Raw genomic sequence first — 10,093 nt, 5'->3', positions numbered from 1 at the left:
CCCCCAAACAGCATCACTTTCAATTTTGTTTTAACCGGGGATCCCAGATTCTCCCTTTAAGGTGGATTTAAAAGAAGATTCTGATCTCCCTAGTTTAAACACCATTGAAAGTGATGCTGTTTAGGGGTGGATTCCACTGGAGGTGTTTTGTGAGAGGTGATGCTGACATTTGTTTGGTAAATGTTTTGCTGGGGGTGATTTGTGAGAGATTTACATGCTTAATACCCACTTGCACTGGCTTGGAGTTGTTTCTCAGGCTAACAACCTACCTCATAGGGTTGTTGTGATTAGGAAATTAGGAAAAGAGTTGGTGGGGAGAGAGCCATGTATGTTTTGCTGGGAGTGGGAGGTGTTTTGTGAGCTGGTACAAAAAATCATTGTTTGGTCATGGTGGGGGAGGTTGGCCGCCCATACGCCGGGGTGTGGGGAGGTTTCAAACTCTCAGGTTTTGTCCCTGAGCTACTAGTTTGTCTAGATGCACTTCCCTGTCTTTCGCCATGCTCATTTAACTGAGGGTTTCCTTGCCCCCTCCCCAATTTGCTTGTTTTTTCCTTTTGTTAAGCCCTTCAGGTCCTTCCCATCTCCACAATGACACCTTGAAAAAGGATTATCTTAAGACCGGGAGAAGTAGTTTATAGGCTGTTATTGTACTGCCTGCCATCTACTGATAAAATCTAGGTTTTAGTATTCTCTCTTCTTTATCCATTTACTCGTGTCTGACTCTTGGCTACTCTGTAAACCAGTCCCCTCCATGCTTCCCTGTTTGCCACAACTTCTTTCAATTGGTTGATGTTCATGCCCATGTCCCTTAAGTTTTAGTTTTATTGTAAAGCTATGATATTTTGTATGTGATGTTGCTGCCCTGAACCTGACTATGGCTGGGGATGGACCAGGTATAAATGCAATAAAATAATTAAATAAATACGGTGCTGCACTTCAAGAAGAAACATAAGGTGTTTATACAAAACTACAACTGTTATCCAGCACCAAATTGGTGAGGAAGGTTAACTAATTTGCCAGGAAGACATTAGACCTACTTGACCCAAAATCAATCTTTTAGATGACCACTGGAAACTGGCACCACTACAGGTGGCAGTCATGTTTCCAGTAAGACTCTAGTTGTGGGGCACAAAGGTCATTATCTCAAAAGACAAACAGCTTCAGTCAACATTGCATTTCTAATTGTTTGAGATGAAGCAAGAGGCCGTTGTTGGTTGCCCAGGCTGTGCAGCCATGGTTTGGTAGTTTTTGCTTCTAATGTTTTACCCACATTTAAGGCTGGCATCTTAAGGGGCATTTTACAGTAAGATGTGTTTTTCTCTGTGGCACAATATGAAGTGATTGTGTGGTGGAGTATATGTTTTGTCCACCTCACAGGTGTGTGTGTGGCGGGGGGGGGGGGGGGGGGGTAAGGCGCCAAAGATGTGGGTGAAACATTAATACCAAAAACTATCAGACCATGGCCACACAACCCTGAAAACCAGTTGATTCCTGCTGTGAAAGCTTTTGACAAGACATTGAAGCAACAGGTCTTGGTTTTTGTGTGATTTTTTTTCAGCAGTTTGTCATATCATAATTTCTACATGCCCCAAAACACTGTATAAACTAGTGATGCTGTGGTGACCCAAGTCTAAACCACTGGACTAGCATAACTTTAGCATTCTGTATGTTCTCCCAATGCAGAACTAAGATAATGAACATTATTCTTACATGCTGAGTAATATAATTTTAATGCACTTAGAGCAAAGGTTGACAAATGGAGTTGCCTACAAGCAATATTTTTCTCTCTCTACGGATATGTAGGAGGTGCTCTTTCTCAATGGCGATGAACACTCAGCATATGCTCAGGGGCATTTTTTTTTTAAAAAAAAAAGTTGTTAACGATGGTTTTCTGGGACCTAAGCAGGCTGATTCTTCCTCGTCGCCTCGCTCGGGAGGATGTGCTTTGGAGCCAGCCCTCAGGGAAGACAGGAGCTCCCCCGCGTGCAACCAGGCGACCGGAGGAGGACCTGGGAAGGGGGGTATGGCGGGGCGGGACTTGGGCTGAAGAGCCCCGGGTGCCGCCCATTTCTCGGCCGCAGGGTCGCCTTGGTGTGCTAGCGTGAGTCTCCGGCTGCTGTTTTGCTGCGTGGGGAAGACGATGGCGTGTGGCCGAGGCAGCCGTCTGGCCCTGGGCGTCCTTCGGTCGCTGCTCTTGGTGGTGCTGCTGCCCGGCGGTGAGTACAAGGGCCACAAAGTTGAACGGGGGCTGGAGAGAAGAGCCTCTGAGCGGCACTCCCTGGAGGAAGCCCAGGCGGGAGAGAGCAGGGTGCTTGCTTGAAACCCTCGAAACGAGTGGGAGGCGCTGGCTGGCCTTGGAGAGGTCCCTCCCAGGAGCGGCTGAGCCGCGAGAAGGGAAGCCCTGGCCGGTCAAACCTTCGTTTTTAAAATAAGGGGGGGGGGTTTCCTGTGGTGTTCTGAGAAGCACCAGTGGAAGAATGGGAACTTTGGAAAATGAAGGATGTACAGTATATAGCAACCTCTGGGTGGTATTAGTAGTTGTCACAGGTAATTACCCTATTCTTGGAGTGCTTAAGGAAGGGAGGAGGAGTATGGAGTCACTAGAGGGTTCCTCTAAACATGGCTCAGGAACTTTCCATTTGAACTGGGAGGAACGCGATGTGCTGGCACCCACTCCTTCCTAATGTTTTAATTAAGTTCCCTTTGTCTTAGTGCAAGACCAGCTTCCCTCACCCCTCGCCTTCTGGGCCTGCTGTTGCTTTCTTTTTTGCCATACCACAACCCCCTTCTTTCTGTTGGAGACAGAGACATATAATGTGTACTGAAACCACTCCTATCATCCGTTTGTGACTCATTGTAACCACTTTGGCATCCTTTTACTGGCTCACTTGAAGGCCTTTTCCTTGTCTGAGCCTCTGTTCTCATCTTTAAAAAAATCAGATGCTTCACTGCCTATGCACCTAGGTATTATTGATGTTAGGCCAAATTAGAGGGATTTTTTATTCCAATTTGGTGTGGTCCTGACTCTCAAAATTTGACCATTTTCACCCAGGAAAATTTCTCAGAGTAATGGAAGACCCCTGGAGCTTGGCCTCATCTTAATTTTTGTGCAAGAGATTAAACAAATAAGAAAAAAGAGTAGTTCCCATCTCCTACTCTAGGTGATTTGGGGGGGGGGGGCACACAGCTCTTTGAGCTGTCTTTTCGGGAAGATGTGGGGGACTATTTTGTGCTCTGTTTTTGTCATGGGAGCGGTTTCTCTTACAGCAGAAATGAAAAGTTTTAGCATATTCTGTTCATGAGCAAATATTACTGCTCCATCAACATATTACTGTGAAACGTTTATCATTTAGACTATAAAACCTGGAGGTTTTACCCTTCCAAACCCCACTAGCAATTGATCTTATTGCATGTTGAAAATGTTTTCAATTTTTCTGTTCATTTTCTTTGAACACAGACTGTGTTTTCACACCAACAATCTGACTTTTGTGGCAATTCTGTCTGATTGTGTAAACAAGATTATTGGCATGTGATATTTCATAGACTATGTAAATGTAGGCCACAATGAATGATAGCTTGCCTCTAACTAATTCTGGACATAAATGCTCTGTTAATGATGTGTCATTTCACCTTGAGAGGAAGTCTTCTCTTGTTGAGAGGAGCATTCAGTGATCAGTTCCTAGGTAGAACAGCCTACTTGTTCCCTGGTGGAAGTTGCCATATAGGCCATCTAAGGCAACTCACTTCTCAGTATAAGAAACCCAAAGCTACAATATCCCTGAGAGAAGGGTGTTCAGATTGTGATTTAAAACCTGCAAATAATTGTATTCTTGGTAACTTTGTTGATCTGTAACGTTGAACAGCTGAGGATAAGAATGTTATCATGGACCAGTAATTTCCTGGCAAGGTTTGGACTTGCAGTGACAATCCACACCTCAGAAAACAGTCTGCCTGTGGAGACTTGTGGAACCCACGTGGTTCCTGAATACTCTGGGGGATTTTCTGACTGGCATGGATGGTGCTCTTGTCAAGGTTTTGGTCTGTCTCTGGAATAGTGAGATGAACTGGGCCACCAACACAATCACTCTCAAGTGCCTTCGCCTTACCTGTAGATCCCATAAAGCTCCTTGGTATTCTGTGAAGCAGGAAGGTCAATGACTAGACCACAGATGGCATAGATCCTGCTGCAATACTGACTGAACCTGAGTTAGAGTGCATTATCATGCCTATCAGGTGGTGGTGGTGACAACGAAAAGGTGTGTTTTTTTCTCTGCCACCATTGTGTCCTCGAGAAATTGTCCAGCAGAACTTTTCTGTATAGTGAATGGCCTTGTAAGATCAAGGCCTAGGATCCGAGAGCAGTGGCCAATAGGGTTTGCTGCAACCAGTGGCGTAGCTACAATGGGAACATCTGGGGACAAATGCCCCGGGTGCACCCAATGACTCACATGGAGTGGAAAATCGCCCCTCACACTTGTGACCCACCACACCCTGCCCCCCCCATTCGGGCTTAGTGACAGTGGCCGGACCGGGCCATCAGCGGAACTGCTGGTAAGGGGGATGGGCCATGGGGGGCAGTGCCCAGATGCCATTTTCTTCCCCTACTCCCCTGGCTTTGACAGCTTTGCTAGACCCTTTGAGGGCAAATTTGCTCAGATCCACAGGGAATTGGATGTCACAATTGAGAATGGTCCAGAGGGGGCATCTAATGAACTATCTGGTCCTGTTATTTTGATCTGTTTCAGTTAATGATGATGATGATGTGTTTAGTTTAAGTAGTGTTAACAGAATTGGCTTTTACAAGGCCACATACTAAACCGAACAGATAGGTCCTTATTGCCAAGAATGATTTAGATGAGCCAGTTCCATAAGACCCCTGACACCATGTTAGGGGGATTCATTATAAATAGATTCATTCTTAGAGGATTCTTCTTAATATTTTCTCATTATTCTTTTGACAGGTTTGTATTGTATTGACTTAGGCCTTGTATTGTATTGTTTTTATTCTTGGAACTGTCTAGAGCTGAGAGCTGATTTTATCATTTATTTTTCTTTTTAATAAATTTTAAAATCTCAGCTGTTTGAGAGTATCTGGATTTCCCTGGTTTCGATACGTTACTGGTAAGGCACCCTGATAACCTTTTCACACACACATATACACCACCAGCTTTTAAACTAATCTTCAAGGTAATACTCTGATTAAAAATTGCTGCATAAATTAAACAAAATTAATGGTAGAGTGGGAAGAAATGTAACAGGAAACTCTTCTCCACAAATGGGGGTTGGTTTAAAAATTTCAGTTGGCTCCTCATCCTCTTCAGTGGACAGTGTTTAAATGTTTGCTTTCTGATTTACTTTGATTTTCCATGTATTCAATTTCCATGTTAATTAAGTATAATTATATTTATTTTTATATTTAATTGCAAGTGCTTCACACAGCTTCAAGATGCATTTAATTTTCAGATGCAGAGGATATAAAGCTGATGAATTGTTTTTACATCTCCCTTTTAATGCCTTTCTTCTCCATCTGCAGGAAATGTTGAGGGTTAAGATGAAGATGGGGAAGTAAGAAAACAACACTTTCTTGTTTCAGCACAGGCAAGGTCTGATTTGGAGAAGTTATGAAAAGGCCTTCCTTGAATGTCATGTTTGGGGAGAAATTAGGCAACACTGAGGCTGAGAGATTTTCAGCTTGATTTGAAGTATTCTGTTTTCTTTTGTGTTTGTGTGGGGTGTTTCAGGTTTACAGATTCCACCAAGCCATTGGTTAATTTAGTCTTTAAAATACTGTTCATTTTCAGAAGCATTGCCTTATGGGTTGTAGTTAGTCTAATATTTGTCTGTACCCACAGCTCCTTGCTGTGTGTGATTAAATGTTTATCTAAGGCTAGAACAAGCTGATGACTTGGAACCCAGAAATGGTTTGATTTAAAGAACTTACATAAGAAAGAATATTGGCTTCTCTTTCTTTTCAAGAAATCGCTTGGATCCAGTGAAAAATTTTCTCTGATAGAAAGGAAGGCAGTTTTTACTAATGTGTATTTATTTTAAAACATTTTAATGTCACCCTTCCACACAAGCTGGATCCACAAGCCGGAAAACATAAAAAAATTTAAACATTTGAGCGTTTAAAATTATAAAATATTTAAAAATTATAAAATAATTCAGTTGAACTAATAAACAAACAAGTTCTACTTCATACTGTTCCTTGGGGGTTTTTGTCCCACAAGGGCAACATGTGGAGGCATTTTGGGCTGCAGCTGAGAGGAATCAAGAAATCCTACTGTGAAGAAAACCCTTCAGTCAGCTGGGATCCAAGCCTAGATCTTTGAATAGAGGTGGAACTTCAGTCCTCAAAGTATGCAAACCTTTGGTGAAATCACTAGGAAGTTAGAAGTGCTTAAATGTCAATCCAGCTTTGCTGATGTATATCCATATTTTGGCATTCATTTTATCATTTTTATTCTGCATCACATTTCATTTGTGTACCCCATTTTTCTCCCTATCTGGGAACCAAAGTGGCTTACATCATGAGGGTGGAATAGAGAAGAGAACAGCAACCCTGTGATCATTCAAGGCATCTTGCACTGAACATACAAAAACACTAGAAATCTCAATGCCTGATAAATCCAGTTTTCAAACCTAAAAGGTATCAGATAACCACTGGTTGCTTTAATATCTACCCACAAACTATGATAGCACTGTCTGAGTTCCCTGTTAATTTAAAAACCTGTAAATGTTAAGGACAGCATGATATTGTTGGGGAAATCCCATCAGAGGATATCTTGAGGGTGGTATTGAAAACCTCTTGATTGATTGTCTTAGGAGACTTAATTCATGCAGAGGCTGTCTTGTCAGGAGCAACTCATGATTTCCTAGTCTCTGTGATAACTAAGGGCTTGTATTGGGCAATAACTGGTCCTACACATTTGTGCAGCTCACACTCTTGATTCAGTACTTCATGCTGACCTGGGCAGTAAGAATATAATCTGAAGGTGGAGAAGTTGGTAATGATCCCTTTGTCATGGACAGATTGTTTGCTTGGGTTTAGGCTCAGGCAGGCAGTGCCAAACCAACTCCCAATGTCTCTTACCTTGAAAACCTATGGAGTTATCATAAGTTATCTGTGACTTGATGACAAAAAAGGACTACTTACAGGGATACCAAGACTCTTCAGCATTGAGGGTCTATTAAAATGCTCTGTCCCTGAAGCCGGATGAAACTGAATGGATCCAAAAGGTTTTCTGATGTTCTAGGGGGTTTCCTTTATTATATTCAGTTCTGCTACTGATACCCTGAGTGACCACCATACCAGCCAGGAGATCAACTTTCTGTCATTCTGCTCAAATCCATCACATTCCAAGGAAAGACTGTGGCATGGTTTAGATGTCAGGAGGGCAGTCATCATAACAACCAAACCTATTAGGAAGTCAGATTCCTTATTTGTCTCTATCAGCCCTCCTAACTCAGGCAAACAGATGTCAGCAGGTGCATTCAGTTCTTCCTTGAAAGCTTGCATCAGCAACTGATGATACCTTTAGGCATTACAGCACACTGCGTTAGACCCTTGGCTACTAATGCCACTTTATCCAGCCATGCTACCGTGGAAGAGATCTGCAAGGCAGCTACTTGTTGAGTGTGTCCACCTTCATCAGATGCTATAAGCTGCATATGTTCAGTTCTGCATATGCAGCCTTTGGCAGAAAGGTGCTGCAATATGTGTTGGATACATGATTGATGACCAGCCCGTTGAGGGGACACTGCTTGGGGAGATCTCAAAGAAGATGTCCTCCTGCCCCATCAGAAGAATGGACCATTGAATATTCACTATGAATGTCCTCCTCTTATGGGGACAGGACATCTTGGTCCTCCCTAATCATTCTAATAATTTCTCCATCCTGTATTCTGAAGGTAAAAGTTCAGTTAAAGTTATGTTTCTACTTTGCCTTTTGATTTCCGTTCTCTCTCAAGTGTATGAGCGCTGATTAGAAATTATCAGTTTTCAGGATTCAGTAATTATAGTTATGGGTTGAAATGTTTATCACTGCTTCTGGAAAGATCCAACTGAGGATTGGTGATTCTCACATGAGAAGACAGGAAGGAAAAGTGAAAGAAATTTCATTTCCTGCCTCCCTATAGGAAGGGGTGAAAATCACCCAACTATGTCCTCTTGTCCCAATAGGAGAAGGACCACTCATGATGACTATCCAATGGTCCACTCTGGGTGGTCTTAGGCCTGTTGGGATCTGGTATACTGGTATACTTCCCAGTAGCCTGCTGTGACCAGTTTTCTCAGCACTTTGCAGATGTTCAACCCAATCTGAAGCCCAAGGCAGCCAGGGACAGCGCCACTGCCGCACCACCCGCCACTTTCAGAGGGCTTCCAGGTGACTCAGGGAAGTAATTAGATTTTAAAAATGGCTTCCTGGAAGTTCCAGCCACAGCATTTCCACCCCTAAAGGCCGGGTGGAAGCTGACTAAAGTTAGCTCCAGCCCCAGGAACACCCCAGCCAGCTCCCCCACCAGTGTCCAATTGGATACCATCATTCCCCTGCAGCGGCACCCACTTCTGGGTTTCATTGCAACAGAGCTGAGGGGTGCCTGACTGTAGACCCTTTGCCATCTTTGCCAGCATGGACGTTTTGACCCAGGCAGGCAACTGTTGGTCCATTGGATCCCCATAGGATTGGGCAGTTGACTCATCTGCCCATATTCCACCAGTGGGTGAAGACTTCTTCATTTGGTGTTCCCTCAGTGATTCTTTCTGCTCAATGTTTTTAATGGTGGTTTTTGTATGTATTTTAGCTCTGATTTCTAAGGTGTTATCTTATTTATTTTTTAATTTGCTAGCCACCATGATGGCCCTTATAAAGGCAAAAAGGTAGGGTATAAATTTTGTAAGATAATTGTAAAAAATCTTCAGGAGACTTAGAGTAAGGTCCTCTGTTCCCATCCATCCATAGCTCTAATTCTGGAGAAAGAAACTGATCATGTCTCTTCAAGATTATTGTAATAGGCGTATGACTCATATCAAGTCTAAAGGTCATTTTACAGAAATGTTCTTACACTCCTGTAATCCTACATTCAGATCAACAGACTTAGACTGAAATAAAATAACTCTTGTTTGGCCTTGTCTATCAAATATGCAATCTATGAATGGCAGTAAATGGTTAAAGTTGTGGCAAATTGAGATAGAAAGCTAACTGGCAGCCCTGGTAAATATGGCTGACTTCAGCTGTATGCTGTATACCTCCATAAGGCAATGGGGTACTGTTAGGCCATTTTTGCACAGCACAATTACACCAGGGTTGAGCTAGGATCATATATACCTGGGCTATTTTATCCCGGTTCCTGGGTACATATGATTCCCCACCTCTGCCCAGGAGCAGAGTTAGTAATGCTCCAGTTTGAGCCGCATGACCTGGATTTATGTATTTGCTTTGGAAGCATTTCTGAGCATGTCCAGTGTCCCACATTCTGATTGGCTGTTGCTTTTGAGTGGCAGTTTGAATGGACATCAAGCAGGGAACTCAGCTGGGAACAATACACTTGGTCTTCTCTGATTGGTGTTTTTGTGAATGTGCTGTGGAAATGGAAGAAATTGATCTGTGTTTTTATTGGTTGAAAATAAGATTTTGCTGTCAAGGGGGAGATAGCTAATGAATAGGTCTTCTAATTGATTTATAATAAAGCGTGTACTGAGAAAAATAGACCAAGTGATTGTTCTGATTGGCTTCTGCTTTTGAGTGGCAGCTGTAAGCACCTATGAGCTTGTCCAGTATCCCGCATTCTGATTGGCTGCTATTTTTGAGCGGCAGCTTGAATGAACATCAGGTGGGGAGATCAGCTGGCTGGGTGGGAAAAATAAACAGGTCCTGCTCCTGATTGGTTTTTGCATGGCACAGGCACAAGCAGCATCACTCCAGGATTTTTTAAAAGAACCTCCAGACTGGTGATTTTTGAAAATCCCGGGCTAAGGTAAATATCATGGAGGGACACTGGGGCAGACCCTGTGCAGCTTTGGGAGCAGTGTGGAATTTCTGGCTGCACAGGGATATTTTCTGTGCTCACCCCGGGATATTTTGACCATGTA

The 10,093-nt window shown here is 43.1% G+C and overlaps 1 protein-coding gene across 1 annotated transcript in view; it reads left to right on the top strand.

Annotated features, from left to right (window-relative positions):
• Window positions 1-2,061: 2,061 nt before the first annotated feature.
• SHISA5 (shisa family member 5) overlaps window positions 2,062-10,093 on the top strand; it is a 34,379-nt gene continuing 26,347 nt past the window's right edge. The window contains exon 1 of the mRNA XM_048490197.1: window positions 2,062-2,216. Within this exon, the coding sequence (XP_048346154.1) occupies window positions 2,141-2,216 (76 nt within the window). The 5' untranslated portion in view covers window positions 2,062-2,140. The remainder of the gene's footprint in view (window positions 2,217-10,093) is intronic.

The sequence above is a fragment of the Sphaerodactylus townsendi genome, linkage group LG03 (genome assembly GCF_021028975.2).
Source record: "Sphaerodactylus townsendi isolate TG3544 linkage group LG03, MPM_Stown_v2.3, whole genome shotgun sequence".
Classification (NCBI taxonomy): Eukaryota; Metazoa; Chordata; class Lepidosauria; order Squamata; family Sphaerodactylidae; genus Sphaerodactylus; species Sphaerodactylus townsendi.
This window is presented reverse-complemented; position numbering and strand designations above follow the sequence as displayed.